Source organism: Ischnura elegans, chromosome X (genome assembly GCF_921293095.1).
Source record: "Ischnura elegans chromosome X, ioIscEleg1.1, whole genome shotgun sequence".
Lineage (NCBI taxonomy): Eukaryota > Metazoa > Arthropoda > Insecta > Odonata > Coenagrionidae > Ischnura > Ischnura elegans.
Window position 1 is genome coordinate 55,657,298 of NC_060259.1, and position 21,565 is coordinate 55,678,862.

The 21,565-nt window shown below is 43.4% G+C and overlaps 1 protein-coding gene across 1 annotated transcript in view; it reads left to right on the forward strand.

The window, feature by feature from the left end:
• Window positions 1-1,094: 1,094 nt before the first annotated feature.
• LOC124170576 (ephrin-B1-like) overlaps window positions 1,095-21,565 on the forward strand; it is a 338,306-nt gene continuing 317,835 nt past the window's right edge. The window contains exon 1 of the mRNA XM_046549375.1: window positions 1,095-1,857. Within this exon, the coding sequence (XP_046405331.1) occupies window positions 1,685-1,857 (173 nt within the window). The 5' untranslated portion in view covers window positions 1,095-1,684. The remainder of the gene's footprint in view (window positions 1,858-21,565) is intronic.

The following is a 21,565-nucleotide window of genomic DNA, read 5'->3' on the forward strand; positions in this document are numbered from 1 at the left end:
CAGAATGAAACATTAGTCCCGTGTGGAGAACGAGAGCATTTTTCACTCCGGTTAAAACATTCTCCCTTGGCATTAGTGTCCATCACTAATTGGCATATCTGCTTCGGTCGCGTCTCGACGACAGAGGCCAATGATGTCTCTTTCCATTTTTAACATTCCCTATGCTCCGAAGGCGACCAGCGAGCTTTTATTGAGTTGGCGAGATTTCCTACGCAAGGATATAAGACGGGCACACGAGGCGACGAAGTGGGGTGGAATAATTCCGATTCAAATGTATTCCTCTTTTTACCATATTTCTCCCTTCACATCTCGGAAGACGTCTCGTTTTTACCGGATTGTTTATCTAATAGCCTCCGATGAAAGATGCTCCGAGACTATCCCATGAGAATCATCATAGAATGGACAAGCAAGTGGGTATATTTTGAAGTTTCAAGCTATCTTCTTAGTCGAGTTCACCGACTCATGTCGTTGACGGGTGAAAAAAAAATGTTTCCGTATCGGCAGACGAAGAAATTGCTTTTAAGTTGGTGGTCTTCATAAGGACAGGAAGTTGTAATAAATTACGGCGACTTTTCCTCGTTTTCGGAATTCCCTGCGCATTTAAAATGCGAACAGATTGGCCGATGTTTTTCGCTCCCGAAACCATGAGAAAAGTTTTGCCCGCTCACAAAAACGCGTTCCGAATCAAAAGATGTCTTGAGAATGGCCACGCCTCCGCTCATTGATTCACGTGCTAACAATTTTAATTGTGCCCTAGCTCTTCCGCGCGGGGTAAAAACAATGACCGGCCGCTTACAGAGAGCGCCCGGCTTATCTTCAAGAAGAGTTATAAAAGTTTTTTTCTTCCGCGCTCCTCGGATCGGAAACAGTGAGAAAGCTTAGGGAGAGGCCGTATGGGAACATAAATAAACATTTGGTTCCTACCTTGCCTCCGCCTCCCCCCCTTTAGAATGTATGCATGTTTGTGGCATCTTTCCTAGGCGCGCCGGACAGCGACCTCCGTTTCAGCGAACTGGTACTCGTGAGACTCGCTCCTGTCCCGACGTCACAGCTGCGTTGCGAGCCTGCGCGCTGGCCCGCCTCCTCGCCCGTCGGCCTCCTCGCTGCCGTGCCTCAGAGCAGTCGCGAGTCGTGCTGTGTGTGGTGGGCGAAGCAGACGGACGCACCGGCGTGTGAGCACCGACGGTCTAGCCAAGTGAACATCCACTAGGGTCTTTCCTCCTCCCTACCTTCCCCCCGCACCTTCGCAAGTGTTCCTCGGCGAGTAAACTCCGAAGCCGTCCCGAGCTTTGCCCAAGTGAAGTTGTCAAGGCGAGGGAAAGAAGGATTTTGGCCAGTGTTTATATTATTTTTTTGTTACGTGGCTTTCCTGCTGTACTTCCCTCCCTCTCTCTCACTACCTCCCCCGAATATCAGTTGCCCTCCCCGTGTGATCGGAGGGCTGCGTTCCCTCCCGGTGTTGTCTTCGTCCGAATGGATCATGCCCTCGGCCGTGGATCCTAGAGCCGCGGCGCCTCCGACTCCTTCGGGATGATGCTGAGGTTCTCCCGGCCTATGTGACGGTGGCGGCGTGGGAGAGGTCCGGCGGATAAAGCCGGCGTTCCGCGCCCTAAAAGGCCCGTGTGCGGCTGTGAAGTGTTTTTTTTGCGAGTGCGGTAGTGTGCATTCGAAGGCGGCGGCGGTCATGGCCCGCGCTTTCTCGGCGCCTCGTGGCCAAAGGGTCCACCTAGCGGCGCGCCCCGCCCCCGCCTCCCTGTTAACCGTCGTCGTGGTAATTACTTTGGAAATTTTACTCCTGTCGACAGCGAGCTATTGCAAGCCGCCATTCCACGTGCATTGGAACACGACAAACTCCATGTAAGTCTCCCCATATGCTCTTGTAGTGCTATTCTGTGATCTCATCACTCGCTGCCGATGCGTTGCCTGCCGTGTGTTTGGGTGGATGGATGTGTTTAGTGCATTGTCATATGAATATCGCGCTTGCGATAATCTCTACCCATATTCCAGCCTTATCATTGTGGTGTATTTTGTGTTTCCCTCATATTGTGGTGTATGCTATGCTTGTGTGTGTGCTTTGCTAAGTGTGTTTAGTATCCATGTTTTTATTTCTTGTGTTACTCTGGTTACTATCAACAGTTTGAAACTTTCCTCCTTCGAAGGATTATTTCTATTTTAATTGCTTGCATCCTTATTTTAAAATTTCGAATAGAAATTGTGGCCATGTGCTATTAGTTTACCGTTCTCAGGTTTGGGAAAGCCTTTCGCCAACTTAATTGCTGGTGTATTCAATGGAATTATATGTCATTTTTTCAAAAGGGATAGTTTTGTTGTGACTTAGGAATTTTTTGGGATAGAATGGTCAGTTTCGAGGTGGGGTTGGATGCGGACCCGTCTATTATGAGTCACTTTGTTCCTCCTCTTTGCCCTGGTCACCAATCACTCGCCTTTCCTTGTCTCAAACCAAAGATGATTGCCGTCCGAACTTATTAGAACCCTTGGTTGAACCCCTGGGTCTACCATTCCGGGGTAAATTTCACATACTAAGGCGGAAAACAATAAATCACTTGCGGTCACCTCAGGGCCTTTCTCCGAATTGACCACAGGTCGTCAATTAATATGGTACCGTTGGTTCGTAAGTCCGGGACGTAATTGCAGTGGTTTCACTCGAGTTTAGTTATAATTACGCTTGCATTAATCGTTCGACCCTTTCCCCCATTATTAGCCAGTGTTTTATGAGAAATTGTCATCTCTTGTTCGCAGAGGTATGGCTCGCACCTGAGGATCAGAGCGGTATTTTCGCTGTTTTGGAACGCCTCTGATATCCTCGGAAGATTTTCGTATTTTTTATGTTCACGGAGTCTTCCCAAAATGTGCGCAGCCATGAGATAATTAGTTTCCCTCTTACAATACCCTAGAGAATTGATGCCACAAAATAACCTCCTTCCGTGGAAGATATTTTGTTGCATAGTGCCATAAATGATCAAGGGATCTCTTCTTGCATTTTTCTGTCTCGATAGCGACGTGGTCTAAATTCCGTTGGGGCGCATGTTCGACCGTTGAAATACCTGACGCGAGAAACTTATCGTCCTTCCGAAAACTTGGCTGTTCACGCGTCTCGCCTCCCGTCGGCTGCCTGTTTGAAAATTGCTTTTCGCGATTGGGTTTACGAACGGCGTTTCTTGTTTTAAAAGCCGGAATGGTTATATGTAAGTGATGAGAAGTTTAGTTGCATTAGCTCCATGATTTTGTCTTTGTATTGCGAATAAGGGATTCACAATCGGGAAGTATATCCGACATCTTTATTTTGATTTGGCATCTGAGATGAATCGCTGAAAGTGGAAAGGTTGGTGCACAGAGGTGCAAATGGCGTTTCGTAAAAAATTTTCTCGCTGTATTTATGTTACATATGTATAGGTAGGAATTTTTAGCGTGAAGTATCTTTATGTTTAACGTGAAAAGTTCTATTTTCGTGCATATTACCACCAGCCTTAACCCTACTGTGTCAGCTGTCGGAGTTGCCGATTATTTATACATTTACATGTAAAAACCGGAATCGTTATATGTAAGTGATGAGAAGTTTAGTTGCGTTAGTTCCATGAATTGGTCTTTGTATTGCGAATAACGGTTCTACGAGTTCGTTTTGCGTTAATGCTTTGGATATTTGTTAGTTTCAGTTGTTTTTCCTATTAAGGAGAGTTTTCTTTGATGCATCGCGGGATTCAGCGTTTCTGTTGCTACGTTCATGAGGTAAGAGTGCTTGGGCGTTGAGGTCACTGCCGAATCCAAATGTTCAACTCAAGCGCTCCGCTTCCGCTAGGAACGATTTCCTCCGGTTGGGAAGTTATCGCTTGATTTCTCATGCTATTTAACCAGTGCATATAGTCAATCATTATCATGCCTAGACATCGGACTTTCTTGTTTCGCAGAAAACCAGAGTCAATTTGCTCCACCCCTTTACTTTCACCACGTCACATAATGTTTTGCCCTGCACGCCGAGCAAAGTAAATTGCTTCGTCCTGTCCTGGAAGCCGATGGCCATGTCTGCGCGCTAGGCCGTGACCACTCGCAGAAAACTTGCATCACCGTCGTGGAGTAGTTGACATGGCAAAAAATGTAAAGGCCGCTAGCATCACCTTCGGGACTTCCCTCTATCAGTGTGTTGAGGTCCTGTATTGTGGCCCAGCATTCCCTGGAAGTACGCAATTTTTTTCTCTATCTGAAATTTAGTGTTACAAATCGAAGCAAACTTGAATTTGTGTTTTTTTTTATATTTAAGGTTGGTTGTTTCACCACTTCCTGCAGTTGGGTAATATTTCCTTGTTTTTCTAATGTTTCTTAGTCGGAGTTGACAAGTATGCGTAGGAAGTTTGCTAACATGTATGGGCCAGATAGTTGTCATTAATGCCGTTGCAGATATCTATACGTTTGAATGTGGTCACAAAACTTCGTCATATCACAAGCAGTTCGTTTTGTGAGTGAATTCCTTTGTGTGCTAATCTGATCCAAGAAATATTTAGTGCAGTTAATATAAAAAGCAGTTTTACATATTCACAATTATTTAATGCGTACGAGACGTTTCGTCCCGCATAGCCATCATCTGGTGCAAAACATTTACTAGATGATGACTTTCAAAATCTAATCTAACGAAGATATAAAATGTAGTGTTATAAATCATAGATAATTTGAATTTGTATTGTTTTTTTTGTGATATTCCCGAATCAGAGCTTTTACCAGATGATGGCTCTCTGAGTCGAAAGTCGTCGTGCGTATTACATAGTTGTGAAAAAGTGTAATTACCTTTTACTTCATTAAGTTGAAATTCCACTATATCACGCCTGGATCGGTTAAACTTGTTCAGTGCAGCACTGTTGTCATGTGGGAATCATTTCATCTCGAGGATTCATAGTTCGTCGTCCTATCGTTCCAACACGGCTCGCGTAGCCATGGGAATATTTCCACGCCCCACATACCCTCCATCATCGAAGATGGCGCGTGCGTACATGGCTCGGCAAAAATGCGTTTTCCCAGTTTATCTTGATTATGTGTTTACGAGCCATTTTCCCAGTCATTCTCAAAGCGGCACCACGGCATTTTCATCTTCGCATAACGCTTTGGATCCAATGTGGATCCGGCTCGCGTTAGCACTTTCACTAGCATTGTTTTTTCCCTTAACCAGCCCGTGCTCCAAGCCTCTTAGAAGGATAAGTGATGATTGCCTTTTTGCTGTATATAAAAACCCTCTCCACCCACTGATGCTTAGTCACGGCGAAAAGTGCCCGTAATAGTGGATGTAATGAATGCACTGCTGGGGCATGTGCCCGCGAAAAAGTGGACGGATTGGTCCGATGCGTGTCAATCAACTCCTCATTTTTCCCTCAAAAGGAAGGGTTTGATGTGTCGTTATCTAAAGGCCGTTTACACGGGGCACGTCATTGCGCAGTTTAGCACTTTAACCATTTGTGGTAATTTTTTTTGGTGTGTGGTATTTTGCCATCTCTCTTACCTGCATTCTCGCATGCGTTCTACCAATCTACCGCTTTACTGGACGCGATTCTGATTGTGCCTTCGTACATACGTCAGGCTGCGCAATGGCTTGCCCCGTGTAAAGGCCGTTTTACACGGGGCACGTTATTGCGCTGTTTAGCAGTGTAAACATTTGTTGAAATTGAGAGCAGGGGATATTTTGCCATCTCGCATGCATACATCCTCGCATGAGCCCTAGCGATTCACCACTTTACCAGACGAAATTTTGACTGCGCCTTCATTGAAACGTCAGATTGAGCAATGACGTGTCCCGTGTAAAACGGCCTCAAGTCCTGTTCTCACGATACCTTTTTGTGTAATTGTCGCGTCTCCCCGGTTTGTTCACGCGGCTCGGCCGAGGGTTTTCAAGCGCTGCATTCCGGTCTAGCGGGATTGTTTCGTCCCGAATACTTTTCCCTTGGACTCTTCCTCGCGGTCCTCAACGCCCACTCGCGTTGTTACGAGAGGAAGCGCCGAAGTCCTCGCAGATCGCGAACCCTTCCCTCTGAACTGTCTCCCGCTTGATTAAGTCCATTACCGCTTTTCGCGTCGCTAGATGGAGGGAAGGCATACAGCTTGCTCGTCAGCGCCGAGGAATCGCGTTTTTCGCACCGCACATGGGAAGGTGGTGAAGGATGTATCTGCATGGTAGCCCATTCCTCCGTCTGGACCTTTGATTATGGCTCATAAGTGTAAACGAATTTTGCGTGCCACTACTCCAGGACGGGCCTCAAATGACTGTCGCAATAACTAAGTTGTTATTCCCATACAATACACGAAACAGTGGCGGAAATTGTAGAATTGTATTCACCTGGAGCGATGAGCTGTTTTGAGGATGCCAACATATTCTGTAATACATGTATTTTGAATGGAGCGATGATAAAACACGCTAAAACTTGATCTCGTCCGTCAAAACATCTTAACATGCATAGTCCTTGATCAATATGATTTAATGATTACCAACAATAAAGGGAGTTTTAACTCATTTACTTGGAATAGGAATTACGTTGAATGCCTTTCTCCCAACGTCTGAAATCTCAGCTTTAGCAGTGCCATTTTAGGCTTTAGTGAAGGAAACAGTTCCCATGGTATGTTTTGCTGTAAGTCTTTTCTAAATGTAAATTAAACGTTACTGGCAATTTTACTCAAACTTTTTTATTCGCATGATTGGTTTCAATACATTTTGTATCATCGTCAGGTCGTGGAAACCTGACGATAACACCGATCGTGTGAATACAAATGTGTGCGGAAGTTTACCAGCAAGGTTTAGTTTACAATAGAAAAGACTTACGGCCAAGCCTACCAAGGAAGTTTGTCCCTTCGCCGAAGCCTAAAATTACACTGCACAACCTTAGTTTTCAGTCGTTGGGATAAAGGCATTTAATGAAATTCCATGTAAGAAAAGATTTATCTCCCTTTATTCATAGTACTCATTGCATTGAAATGTTTGTGTGATATTGCCTCTTAGGTTTCATTAACAATATTTTAGAACTCTTCCAGATTACACCTGAATCAAATCAAGAGTCAATCAAAAGTCCTTTCTGTTCCTCATATGTTAGTTTCCATTCCTTTTACTTACAGGTAAATGTTTAAGTAGCTCAGCTGTTGTTATCTGTGCTAATTACGCGAAAAAGTTATTCTTGCTGTTGAGCTGGGCCTGTAGTTCAGTAGCTGAGGTTTCAGTGGCCAATTCTTCTGTTTCCATCGGGAAACTGATATCAAAGATGGCGGAGCTAACCATTAAAACGGTGGCTTCTGAGGATCCGGAGAATAACTCTTCCATTCCCTAGTTGATCTGACTCCTCTAAAGGTAAATTTTTGTTTAATATATGCCTTTTGTTGTTTCGCTAGTACTTTCTAGCCCCTGTATCCACACTAATAGTTTGACATAATTACAGTATAATCGATTATTCAATAACTATTTTATCGTTACTCACTAGAAAAAAACGTTCCCAGTCTTCGATATTTTTATACCTCAGTGTCCTTGTTTCACCCATAGCCAACACCCTTCAACAATGGAAGGGATATATTTGTTCCCCTGTGAGGTATCAGCAAGAATGTGTGTAGAGTGAGAGGATGAATTAGTTTTTGTACCCATATATTTATTGAAATTGCTCTTTTAATGGCTATGAAAATTATAATTCATTGATAACACGATGAAAACCTAGAATTCACGCGTGTAAATAAGGTTTCATATCTCCTTCCCAGTTTATCTAATATTGATGTTGAATTTCCCAGACGTAAATGTTATAAATTATGCAGAGTAGGATGGGAATGATAGTGTTTGCAGTAATGACTTTAGCTCGAAGGCATGTGTTTTTGCAAGGCAGACCCTTTTCATTTCACATTCGAAGTGTTTTCCAGAACCTACTGATACAAGCTTTGACATTTGATAAACCATCGATTGTTTGCGGCTATCGCCAATATATCTAGATCTATTTAGATTTTATAAATAAGTACTCACAATAATCGTTTAAGGCTGTATTCTCGGCTTATCAGTTACCGATGCATCGGTGGGCTGGCTGATAAAAATTTCATTCAGAAAATTGGATTACAAGGGCACTGCCTGGACTGGGTTTGCTAAAGTTAGTTGATGCCGTCGTTGGAAGGGTTCGTTGACGTGCGGCAAATAAATCGGCACTCGTATAAATAAAATGTTAAACGGAGCCATAGGGCACCAGTTAGTTTGCCAGGTCTGACACGTTGGTGCTAATTTTAATCCGGCGTCGGCTTAAGGTCTCCAAATCAATCGATCATCGGTCGTTATGCAGTCATAATCGCTTTGCGTTTGGAGTGAGTCCATTTGTAATTTTGCCCGGGTATTGTCGGTGAATACATTGTGGAGACGTTGTGGTCGAGTCTTGTGGCCAGCAAAACGACACTTGGCCATGTCTTGCGCGTAATATAATGCCATCGGGAATGCTATTGGAGTTGGATGGTCGGCGAGCAATCGTCTACCTCGGCGTTTATCGCGTTCTTTACAAGAGCTCTGTCATTCTATAGCTCTCCTATAATAGGTAGGATGATGAAGTGGAAACTTTCCTCGAACAGCGCGAACTGGGGAAGTTAACACCGAGTAATACTTCTTCCCGTGTCGAGATGCATTCGGAAAAATTCCTCTCCGAGGATTCTGAATTGTGGTCTATCCATGAGGAGGCCGTGGTGTGCGATCTATCATTATAGAGATTCATTTTCCCCGCGTTAAACGTGAGAAGAATTGGATAATGCGTATATTATGTGGAGCTATCCCAAAAATGGCTGCGGAATGGTGATAACTTGAACAAGATATTAATATGGTGGAATATAATGGCTTGTCACTGCAACGCCCGTGCAATGGCCAGGCCAGATAAACACTTACAAACCTGGGTGAACAAGCAGTTAGGCAAGAAGTACATCCATTCAAATGCTTTGCTGAGGGAATATGAATGAATGTATTAGGCATAATAAAAAAGAGGTAGACACAATCCTGACAAGTCGCGACATATATGGGGTAGACGGGATGCTACGTGAGGAAATGTACTCGTATGGTTGGGAGAGGCTGTAATGTTTGGTCAGCTATTCTCAGTTATCTTTTCAATCGACAGGAAAGAGTTAATACGTCACAGGAGGTTAATTGATGAAGGTGACCAACGCATGACTTCATTTTCTCATCCCGACAAAGCATTCTTTGCCAAACTACAAGTAGAGTGGCAATAAATGTTTTGTCGGCAGTTGTGGAAAGGCATAAGTATGTCCGGAATTAATATAATATTGATGCCACGACAAATAATCGACCGCTAAGCGTCCTTAAGCACTAACATATTGCATATTGGTAGATATTTTCTAGCCTTATGGTGGGTTGAATTGTAGCGAAGGGGAGAGCTGTTGCATTTAGGCAATTTTTTTGAATAATTTATGATAAAATTTATGATACTTTTGAGAAACTCATTTACCGGCCTTAATTTTCTTAAAAAAAAGTTTCCTAAACTGGTATTTGTTTATACTCTGCTGCCATTAAGCTTAACTTCATTTGAGATTCCTCATGATTCCCATTTGCATAAGAATAAATCAAAGTCAGTCTCAGTAATCAGTAATGAGTTCCCTTGCGGCATTATTTATGTGTACTTCCATTTTATCAGAGAAAGAATTATAAAAAAATTCTTTTTCAATCTTAGTTAGTAATTTCAATCTACGATCAAACTCAACTTGTAAGCATTTAATCTCTCAAAGATGTAAGTGCACATAACCCCAATACATTCGCGACCCATCCTTGCCTAGTGGTCCTCAAAACAAGAAATTTCTCCAGCCCATTACCTGTTTGTCGATTGGATATTGCACTCGGTGTGGTAACGGAGGATCCAGATTTGATCCAGCCCAAATCGGATAATTCCTTCTGGATGAGAGTGGGAGTGACTATTCAGTTTTTAGGGGGATTTTTTCAGATTTGTTTTTGCAGTTCCGTCCCCCAAGTAAGGATAGGTGTATTCCGTTGCCCCCGAGGGCTAGGCACATTCTGCATGAATGACCGTCGACGGACCTTTCATTCTCGGCGCATACCGGCTGGTTAGCACCCTCACGTGGTCGCCCCTGACCCCAGCTGGTTCACGAAGTCTCGGTGCGCCGCTGACTATGGACGCCATTGCGTGGGCTTTACCTCGAGGCGACCAATTGCAGCTGCGCCCATTTATTCTAGTTGTGGCTAGTTGCGTAGTAATTAGCATAAGTGTAAACAAAACCAGTTTTCTTTCCTTGAATATCCCAAAGTTGTGTCCGGATAAGTAAATAATAAGATAAGTAATGTTAAAGTACCTTCAAATGTATTTGTGAATGAATGTCAGGGATAGCGAGGAATGTGATAGTTTTTCCGAAGAAAATGCCCGATTTAAAATGCTACCAGGACATAAGGTGAATGGAAGTAGTTCTTTCCATCCTCATTGCCCCATCGCGTTTGACATATTGCTATTTATGTTGAGTTTTCAATTACGGTAAGCAAACAAACCACGTTTCGTACAGGAAGGCTTGAGTGGGGTGAGATAGGGTGGAAACGACCGTTATAATATGTTCTGACGAAGTGCTGGTAGGAGATTATAGCGTTAGAGAAACTAGGATTGGCGTGCATTCACCATCATGTCATCAATAGATTTCCTAACGGAACCACCTAACCTTACTCATTGTTTTCATTAATGTAAAAGTCGGTATTCATTTTTTGAACACAAAGAAATACGCTTTGTAAATGAGTATCTTGGCGATACACAACTATGTTTTCAATAGTAAGTGAAGGGTTATTGCCATGCGTTAAAGTAAATTGATTTAATTGACAATTCTACCTTTATACATTTGAAATTGATTGGAGACTATTGGCTACTGATTTTGCACGCATCAGTAATGTATTCTAAGAACATCTCTCGTAAAAATAATGCAGCGAAATGCACAAATAAAGCAACCCTTTATCAGAAGTATCATTACACAAGAGTTTGCTTCTTCGGGAGAGAATAACTTAAGAATAGAAAATAAAGTTAATCTTTAAGAATTTTGTTGTTCGTGAAAAAATAATATAAATTTTCGGAGGAATTGCAAGATACGGATAAAACGGAAAAGAAAAAAAGCTAAGCCGATGCTTTTAAGCTCACCCAGCCGCGTAAGTGGAACGGAAAATGTTTTCATTTTTCTTCCGCCGAACGCAATCCTTGAGAATGTTTATGCGTCGTTGGGCTCGTATGATCACATTGTGGAAGGAAGTCATAATTTGAAAGCCTCGGGACGAGTGCGGGAGAGAAAAAAAAGACTGGAGCCGTCCGCCTGGACTAGGGTTAATCCGATTGTCTTGCCGTCGATGCGAGACATCTCAGCCAGGTGCAAATCGGGATGCGCAAATTCCTCGGATACGCGTGCGTTCGGTTATTGCGAAAAAAAAAAGAGTGACGATGGTGGCAAAAAAAGAGTAAGAAACCTCCGCGACATCTCCTCTACTCGCGGCTCAAACTCATTGTGATCGAGGAGTGGAGGCGAGCTTTTTTTTCCGTCTTTCTCTTTTGTCGTTTTGTGTCCGTTCCACGGCGAATAGCAAAAACATTTTTGTCGAAAGTAAAAGTATTTGTCTCTTCTTATTCTCCGCGTCCGCCGCTCGTGAATGGATGGATGCGAGCGAGCCGTGTGGTGGTGGTGGTGACTCAGGTACGCAAAGCCCCGGATTCGATCCCCGGGCAGCATCCCCGCCGCGTGCGACCCGCCGTCTCCGTCAGAGTGCGGCCCCCGTGCGCCGTCGCGGCGCCGAGTAGGGAGCCGTGGGGTGGAAGAAAGGGGTGGAGACAAAAAAGCATCTGAAAGCGCACAGCTCCCTTTCTTCTTCTCTGGCATTTCTCTCCCTCGGAAGCAATCGGACATGGTCTCCGTCGCGGAAGTGGAAAAAGTAAGCGTCGTGACGCACAAGTAGTTGTGTGCGTGTGCACTATATGTTGGGGGAATAATAAAAGGTAGTGCGTTTACCTCGACTTCCATAATATATTCGCAGTTTTGCCCAACTCCTGGTCTGTGCATCTCTCCTGTTTTTCCGCTGGCGTCCTACGGTTCTACTCTGTGCAAGATTCTTGTCCTATCATATGCATTCAAATTTTTTTCAATCCATATTTAGTTATAACTCTTTATATTTATTGCTCTTTCCACTAATTTATGTGTTGAAGTTGGCGTAATGTAAAGTATACTTTCCATTCCCTCCCTGATTGGATTTTATTCACCATTTCTATGTAGCTTGCCAATTTTCTCGCCGTAAATGTTTAGAACATCAAATATAAATCGCAACATTCCTATAAACTCACATTTGTTGAAGAAATAAAAGTATATGCAAAAGGAATTAATTCCAGAAAACGCCAATATGGCTGAAATACACGATACAGAACATGATTGGGATTACATTACCTTAAGTAAGATAATTATAATTTGGCTTCAACTTTTATGCAAACCAATTAATAGGAATTTTCAAACACGTATATAAATTGGAAGCAGGCCTAGTATCAACGTTCTGTCATAGAATAAAACCATTGATCATTCGGTATAAACTAATTGTCTCTCCCCTCCTGAGTCATGAATAAAGGGTATACGTCATATATAAGTGTATTTATTTCTTCGCGGCTGAGATTTTGAGCAATCGGTTACGTGTCACGCAAGTTAAAATTGAATTTATGTGAATTGGATGCAAATATGAAGCATGACACGACTTGTTGATGCCGTTACATTGCTCATTAGGGAACGTAGCTCACAGAATACCAAAATAACGCAGGTATCGTCGCTCTGTGTCGTACCAACAATCCGTTCATTTATTTTTTCCAGCGAACGCTTTAGCTCCGGCTCAGTTTTCTCGGACGCAGTATACGCGCCATCTTTTTGTACGCTCGCGCCGTGGGGAGGACAAGTTTTAAAGTTTTGTCGTCGCCGTGGCGGTGCATTTTTCGAGTAAGCGGATGCTCCTTTTTCGTTGACTTTTTTCTCCTACACTCAGTCTCCTTTTATTCCCTCAATCTGTCGTTTCTGCCTCACCACTCGTTTCATACCACCCATCCACGAGATATCCTTCCCACTTTCTCATCCTACCCCTCGGAGATTTTAGGCTGGATTAAATCACCCCTCTTAATCCTCCCGAATATCGATTCGATTTCGTCGTCCCCCAGGTGTGGGATATTATATTATTTTTTTTATTATATCCTTTTATATGCGTCAAGCCGGGGAGGCTGGCTCGGTTTGAGGACGGGAGTGGATCTGGTCTCGTGTGTGTGCCATCAAAAGGCGTATGAGTGCGGCGGCGGCGGCCGCTCCACCATTGTCTGCACCTCTCCCCTGCCGGGGGTTCGAACGATGAGAGACCGCTCCGGAGCCGCTGCCGGCGCGGCACGGATGTGGCGTCGGAGGGAGAGGAAGAAAGCCTTTTACTCTTTTCCCCTCCTCATGCCATTTTGCCTACTCCTCCATGCCTTTTTCGCTTCTCCTCCTGACTTTTTCCTCCTCTCCTCCTCTGGTTTCTCTTCCCCTCCCGCCTTTTACCTTATCCTCTTGCATTTTCCCCTTCCTCTTTCGTCTCGTGCACCGCCTTTCGCCAGCCACTCTTATCCTCGCAACCATTGGCGGCGTATCCCTTCCGCCTTTTTCGTTTCCGGCGGGAGTGAGAGAGAGTCGAAAATGAAAGGGGGAATAACGCAAAAAACGTGAGGGAAAGGAGCCGCACGCTCACAAACGCACATGGCTGAGAAATCTCCTCCCTTCTCCTCCTCATCCCCAGCCGAGATTAATATTTGCCTCGGGTTCTCTTTCTCTTCTCTCCATCTCTCTCTCTCCCACACGCATTTCTCCCTTTTGCGCGTGTGTTTCTCCTCGTGTGATTTTTGTTCCGCCGTTGCGTGAGATCAATTCCCCTCCCGTTCCTCGCTCTTGTCTCCTTTCTCTTTCCCCGCGTCTCCGTCTGGCTTGAAAATGCGCTCCGCCTCGACTCCCGTTCGTAGGTTAACCGCATCGGGGAAAAAATGACGGGATGATGATGATGAGAGAGAAATTAAGTTTGTCCACCGCCGTCGCCACATTTTGCCCGATCAAAGTGACTTCGATGGTGCACTCGTCGCCATACCCAGTGGCAATCCCCTTCCGGAAGCTTTGGTAGCGTTGTTCTCAGGCTCATGCGGCGGTTTCCCTAGTCTGTGTTCGCTTTTAGTGGGCAGCAATATGGTTGGCATGAAGTGGTCATCTTCCTCTTGGAGTGGAAGATCCTTTGTGAATTGTTGGCAAAATGTTCGTTGGATGTGCCACCATAAAGTACGCCACAGGATGAAGATGTCTTTATTCTATAGAAAATTTCCACGTATAGCAGTATTGCCAATTTTAAGTGGGCCAATAATATGAAAATACATATAATATAACAAAAATGAAACACTTAAAAGTACAGATCATGTACATAAAAATAAGGGCCAGGATATCATAATTGACGGAAATCGTGTCCTTTAAACGGTGGCGGTGTAAATGTATATTATCTGGTTGACCGATAGGAACGCTTTCATGGTGTTCACATCCATTTTTGCCAAAGGCATTGAAAGTAGAAGGTATTCCGTCAAACTTTGGCAGTTTTACAAGTTTTTTTTAGGGAAGACCTAAGGTGATATTAGGGACGATGTCTTCGGTAAAGCAAGTTTTAATCTTCCTATACATTTTTCTAGGTCTGCCGATGCAAAGAATGATCAAAGTTCCTATATTTTCTTGATGTTATTTCCACGCTTAGCCCTTATCAAATTCACGTTTGTAAAAATCTATACCGACGAGAGAAAAATTTGAAAATCACGTACGTTATCTATTTTTTGAGAGTAAGAAAACCTTAAGGTATGTTGCGTGTCACCAATTTTCTCTCTTCGCACCCTTTTTCTACTCTTTCACCCATGAGAACAGTTGCCATATGCTCGATACTTCCTTGGAAGAAAAGTGGCGCTTATGATAATCAAAACCATTATTCCCGCCGCCAAAGGATTTTTAATTCCTGTAGCTATCGGTGCATTGTCTTCAATGTAAGCCCTTTTCATATAGTGTGGCGTCGATTCTAAAATCTTAAGAAGACGAAACAATCTGGGAAGTATTTTTAAAGGGAAGACATCTTGATATATGTTGATTGCCACTAATTTTTGCCGTGGGCACACTCCTCTTATCGTGGGACCGGCGCCTGGAAGGATTATCACAACACAATTCCCCACGCCAAAGGAGCTTTCATAGTTTTCCGGCCGCCCAGGTATTGCCTTTAGCCTTAGGTCTTTTCGTGCGGCTCATCGAAGTTAACGGCAGCAAAAATTGAAGGCGAAGAAAGAAAGAAAGTCCGCGAATCTCGCGAAATTAATTTTTTTTGTAGACGAAGGAAAGCTTGAGTTACTGCGATTGCCTCCCGATCTGTTCGATGTCCCCTTTCCCTCAACTACATTGTGACAAACACGGGCCTTATTCCCCCGCCACGATCCTTGGAGAGAAGAGGATGATCAAAGGGTTTACCCCATCCCCCTGTTGTCTGGCGCGGTCTTAAAACGCGTCGATATGAGTGGGATAAGTCTCTCGCGTTGCGCGAAGCAAGAACGCCGGAGTTAATGTTTTCTGGCTCTCTCCCTCTCATTTTCCCGGTAAGACTCCCCCCTCTCTCTCTCTCTTCCCACCCCACGTCATCGAGTACTCGCTTGCTCATAACTTCAACCCGAAGGTTGGTGAGGATAGCGCTCAACCCGGAGAGAGTATAAACTTAACGTCTTTTGGGTGGTAGAGGGGAATCCATGTTTAGGAGGTAGAGCTTAGGGTTGGTAAGGATAAGTAAGGGAAGAGCTCGACCCAGGGTATCGTCGACTTAGGGGTATAAGTTTCTCGTGTTAACCCTTTATAACCCAATGTTGCTTCTAAGCAGCATCAAAAATGTTTAAACTTCCATCTCTATTTAGGAGATATCTAAACTAAATATTATTTTGTAGAGTAAATTTTAATGACGAAATATTTAGCGGCCACGATAATTATCATTTAGTGCAAAATTTTCAAGTTTTCAAAGTGAAAAATCTTGAAATTTGATTTCTCACAGAAACAGATCTGGGTTAGAAAGGGTTAAGGGTGGTAAAAAGGAATTTTTTTGGGGGGAGAGCTGAGCGGGAAGGGGGTGATTATATCAATTTTAGAGCGAAGACTGTTAAGTAAGCGGGAAAGATTAAGTGAGAAATCAAAGGATTCAGAAGGGTTCAAGGATTGAATGAAAGAGAATAGCGTTAATGTGAATGGAAGAGGGAAGTTGGAGGGAATGCTGTAGGTAGACAGGCTGTGGTGATAAGATGTAATTTCCCATTGCCGGTATAATGGCTTCAATTAGGGTTGTGCAGTCAATTCCTTTTCTTGAGCTTACTCGCATGGCGAGTATTACTTTTCATATAATGGAAACTACATGTCTATTTCCACACTTATGTATTCCAACCAACCCAGGTTTAGCAACATGATGCCAATTTCAAGGCTTTCCATTTCTACTTGGAAATGGCATTATATGCCGAAACATGGGTCGGTTGGAAACAATAAGTGTGAAAACGGACAAGTACTTTTTGTTACGTTATGTATCAAAGATTTACGCCGAATTACGCCGGGAACTACCTTTTATGATTACTTTTTTTCTTTCTGGGGATTCTCATTGATTTAATCCGGGATATGAACTCGGGACCTTTGGGTCGGTAGCACTCCCCACCAGGCCAATAAGCTTCCCTTAGCCAATGCCTTTTAATTCAAGCCGAGCCGATCGCTGAGCAGCAGACCGTCCATCGGTGTGCTCGTGGAATCGAACCCACGACCTTGGGTCTGGGCCGATAGTGTGGCATCGCCAACCAGTCGGACCAGAACGGCGGATGGGGAGGGGAGGGGGGGGGGCAAAACATCCTCCTTCCCTGGAAGAAACAAAAGAGTGGGGGAATTGCGTGCGTGGGTGTATTTATACGGACGCCCCGATATGCTTTATTTGGAGCTGGAAGAACTCGGTGAGTGCCGTGCGTCTCGCCGCGGGACACGCCGAGGTGATCGCGTCCACATTTGTTTGCACTTAAGCCACGAAAACTTTTCCCTTTCGTCGAAAATCCAGATGTTTTTGTGCGAACGTGGAATCTTTCACGATAGTATTCCTCTTAAGGCCGTTTCTCAGATCGAGTCAGCCTTGGGGAATTAATTTTCTTCCGACTCTTTCGGCGGCCGTAGAACGTTATATTATTTATAAATGGCCCTATTCAGCTGACATGTTTACTTATAAAGATCTGATTCTAAAATTTCGCCAAGGATGGAAAATGGTTGGACAAATACATGCAATATACACTGGGAAGTATACATTAGAACATCAAATACCACAATTAATTCTAACATGACATAATGTATACCGGTGCTTATTATACCGATAATGAAATCATAGATCTAGTGTTCACTTCATTGCTATAACGTCCTCTACAATGTGCTAGCATCTGCATCTCAATTTTATACTCATACCTAGTGCTAGTATTGTGAGTGGATGGGTGGCGGATTTGCGTTCCACTAGGGTTAGTTACCCAATGTAGGGCGTAGATTTAAATATTGTGCTCTGCAAGTATTCTGGTTTACCTGGGAGTGTGTAAACGGTGGTTTTACCGTCATAGTGGGAATCACAATTTGACGTAAAAATTGTCGTCGTGAGATGCTCAGTCACTATCTTCCCTAAGTATTTGGTACATACATTGAATCACTATGGCTTATCTTTTTTACATCCCATTTAATGTGCCAAGAATTTTATTCCTCTTTTCACACTTAGTTGTGTATGTTTTTCCTGAAACTTTCTTTTCTTCGTCATTGTCGGGAATTGGATACATTGCCTTAGGACGTTCATTATTCTTTCGTTTCTCTGTGGCTTCTTTTCCGTCCTCTTTTACCTCTGACAATTTCGTCGTTGTTTTCGGTATCTCCCGTTGAGATTGTCCGGTTTAAGAAGTTCCTCTTGCTAATCCAGTCTGTGCTGTTTTATACCTTTCCTACTGCCTCGTTCAGATTATGATTGTTTCAGCAATAGTTGGAACTATCGTGCATTCACACGACGATGGTTAATTCCTGTGCTGCCCTCTAGTGCTGACATTTAAAGTGAACGAGAAACTGGCGGTTAGCAAAGCTGTTGAGGTATGCAGGGTCAAGATACTACTGTGTTGAACGTGTATTTACCGAATAATTTTTCTTCCGCCCATATTCTTCCTTCCTTGGACAAATCAATGAAAAAAATAAAGCGAAGAGAGCTTAACGAACTTTTCGTCTTTCTTTTGTCGCTTCCTTTTCCGGTCTTCCAGCGCCTAACCATCGTAAAGTGGCAACGTTCGGAACTACGTGAACTATTGTCAAGACATGCATTCATACGGCTAGTTTGGGCACATATCGTTAGGACGATCGCTCGGACAATCGTAATGTGAACGAGGCGCCTTCCTCTCGCCTTGTGCTAGGCCAAGTCGTCTTTGTCCTCCCGTCAGCCTTTGCGGTTGCTGTTCGAATCGGAGGAAGGCTGGAATAGTGGTCGCTGCGCTTTCCGCTGCTCTCTCACCGCCAAGTAGGGGTTGCGTTTTCTTGGGGAATTGTTCAATCCCGTCTCTGAGGAATTGCCATTACCTCATTCCGAGGATCATGGGACAGTGAACTTTAAAAGGGGTAATAAATACAAATTCAGGGGAAATGGTGAATATATTACAACAATTTATTTGCTAATTTTAATGTTGTCTCAGGCATTGCAAGTTATCATAATAATTGACTTACGGTGTTACTAGTGGAAGCTGCTGTCAGGTTGAAGAACCGAAAATAATATTATGTATTAAGGAAGATTATTTTAATCTTTCGTTAGGCTTTTAAATTGTAGAACAATGGAGCATCAAATTCGAAAGCAACACCAATAAATAAGAATAAATAGTAAAATTACATTCTGAATTGGTGATTGTTTTTCGGGTTCATTCCGCGTTGACTCAAAATATGAGTCAAAACGCGGAATGAACCCGAAAAACTATCACCAATACAGAATGTAATTTTACTATTTATTCTTATTTTTGATCTTTTTTGTATACATCCAAATGTGCATTGCATATTTTCGCTAACAATTTTTCGTCCTTTTAGGCATTTTTGAATTAAATCTTTATCAATAAACACATAAGCTGAATAGAGCTATTTTGTTTAGAAGAATACAAAAATAACTGTCACCATCTGTAGATAGTCAATTGAAATATATAGTTCGCTACTGTGAGGATTGATGCTTCGATCCCGGGACTCCGTTATGGCAATCCATACCGCCCGCCTCTGCCCGCAGAGCGCTGCCCTTGTTGTTGAATCCTTTGCGACTCACCATTTTGTGAGCAGCGCGGAGAGTGGTCGACTCCAGCTAGGCGCGGAGGGGAGCGCTTCCGACCCCGGCAACAGACGTCGCTCGTGCCGGAACCTCGCCATCCCCGTCTTCCCCTCTACGCCGTCTGATCCTTCTTCAGGAATCCGACAACTCGGAGGGAAGTTAGCCCGAGTCCGTGGCGAGGCCCTGAAACGCCCAAGGGAAGTCATGCTCGGGTGACGACCTGACCAACGCCATCTGTCACCTTACACCTCGCTCGTAATTGAAAGTTTGTTGACTAATTTTGACGAAAGCGGGTGGATATATTTTAATTACAATCAGGAGGAAAGTGTGACTCTATTTTGAGTGTTTTACGTGTTTCGTGTGATTTTAGGTGTAAAACATGATGGGGAAACTAGGTCAAAAGTCAGCGAAACATAATTTCTATTTTTTATTTTATATCCAAGATAAATAATTTGTCAATTTTAATAAGGATGCCAAGTTACATATCTTCCAATGCACATTTTGTAGTTATAGAGCATTGTTATTGTCAATTTTGTTTTGGTTCATATTGTATCTGATAGATGTCGTTAGCATCGACATTATTCGAGTAGTTTCTGTGTTTTGTTTCGCATTTTTTTCTAGTTTTTCCAAGGTTTATTGACTAAATTGCATGGTCGAAATCGCGTTATTTGGCCATCAGTAATTAGTTATTTCTTATTTTTTTATGTGTTGATTTTGTTGTATCAATCCTATTTCAACTTTTTTCGCTTCAATATAATCCTATAATACTTTATATTTTTTGCCTAACACCGCTTGAAAGGCGACAGACGTGTCAAATGAAACAGATCAGCCTTTGATACTGTCACAGAAGTTCTGATCCATTGTCAAGTACCAAGGAACGTCCATCAGAGTATCATGCCCATGGGGTAAAATATTGAAGTACTTTTTCTGCGTATCTGGTTCTATAAAGGGTTTAAACTACTTTCATGCAGTAATGTATCCCCTATTACATTGATTTGAAGAATTTCTTATCTATTCTAGGAATTTTAATCCATCTGGGTTTATTTTCAGTGGTAGTGAAAAGTAAGACTTTGATAGTTCTGCTATCGGGAATATTGTTTCTGAATTTCTCGCTTTTCTTTATATGAGTAAATATCTATTGTACTAGTCATATAGTTAGTTCATTTGTTTTTATTCGGTTTCTTCGATAAGAATTGAACGAAATGCCTGCACTAAATTCCCTTTTACTTAGCTTTTTGCATTTTCATTTCTAAAGGAAATACTTTTAATTAATCTTGCTGATAATAGAAACCTCTTGGAATATAGTACAGGTTAATTTCACTGATCTCGAATTTCCGTGGTCAAGTTTCACACTAGTGCATGTACTGATGCACTGCACTTGCTCATTTGTTGCGTTGGATCCACGACAAAGGGGGCTTTTACGAGTCGCTGGAGAGACTTAGAGCGTTTCCCCGATCCTAAATTGCTGGGCATTGGGTGCCTTAATGAAGCATCCACTCGAATTCATTTAGCGCATCCGGATTTTGTTTCACGGGCCCAAATCCCTTGGGTGCTTCGGCCGGGAGGTCGGCACAGGAACCGTAGAACATCTGCTAAACTTTGCGGTAACTAGCTCGGAACACGGCGTGGGGGGGGGGGGGGGTGGGTGGAAGTTGCACACGGCCAGCGTGCTTCTCTTGTTCTCGCCCGGAAAATTGAGCAAGAGGGAAGCGGAATCATGCGAGACACCCGAGATCTATTGGACAAATTGCGGAATGCGAGGCCTCCGGGGTCCGCGCCCGTTAACGCCATTAAGAGTTCGAGTTTCGGAGCTATTCGGCGTCCCCCCCCCCCCGATCGGCCGATGGCGTCCAAATGGTGTAGATTTTTTAGACGTCGATTCACACGTCCCTGTTGCGATAACGTCAAAGAGGTCGGGCAGTCCGGGACGCGGGCTATGTGACTGTTGGGTCGGGAATATTAGCCGTGTGGCGGAGACGAATAAATAGGCAATTTGAGGGCTCATTATGGATTGAGATGGGTGGTACACATCGTGACTCCGGAGCTATCTGCGGGAGATGCGTGAAGAGTCACGAAGGTTCCAGTTCGATAATATAAATCCAAGCAGAAAAGTAAACTTCCTGTTTGTTAGAATAACATTTTAAGGCGTATGACATGCCTTATTTGTATTACGTTCCAACTCTGTTGCAAATTATATTGATT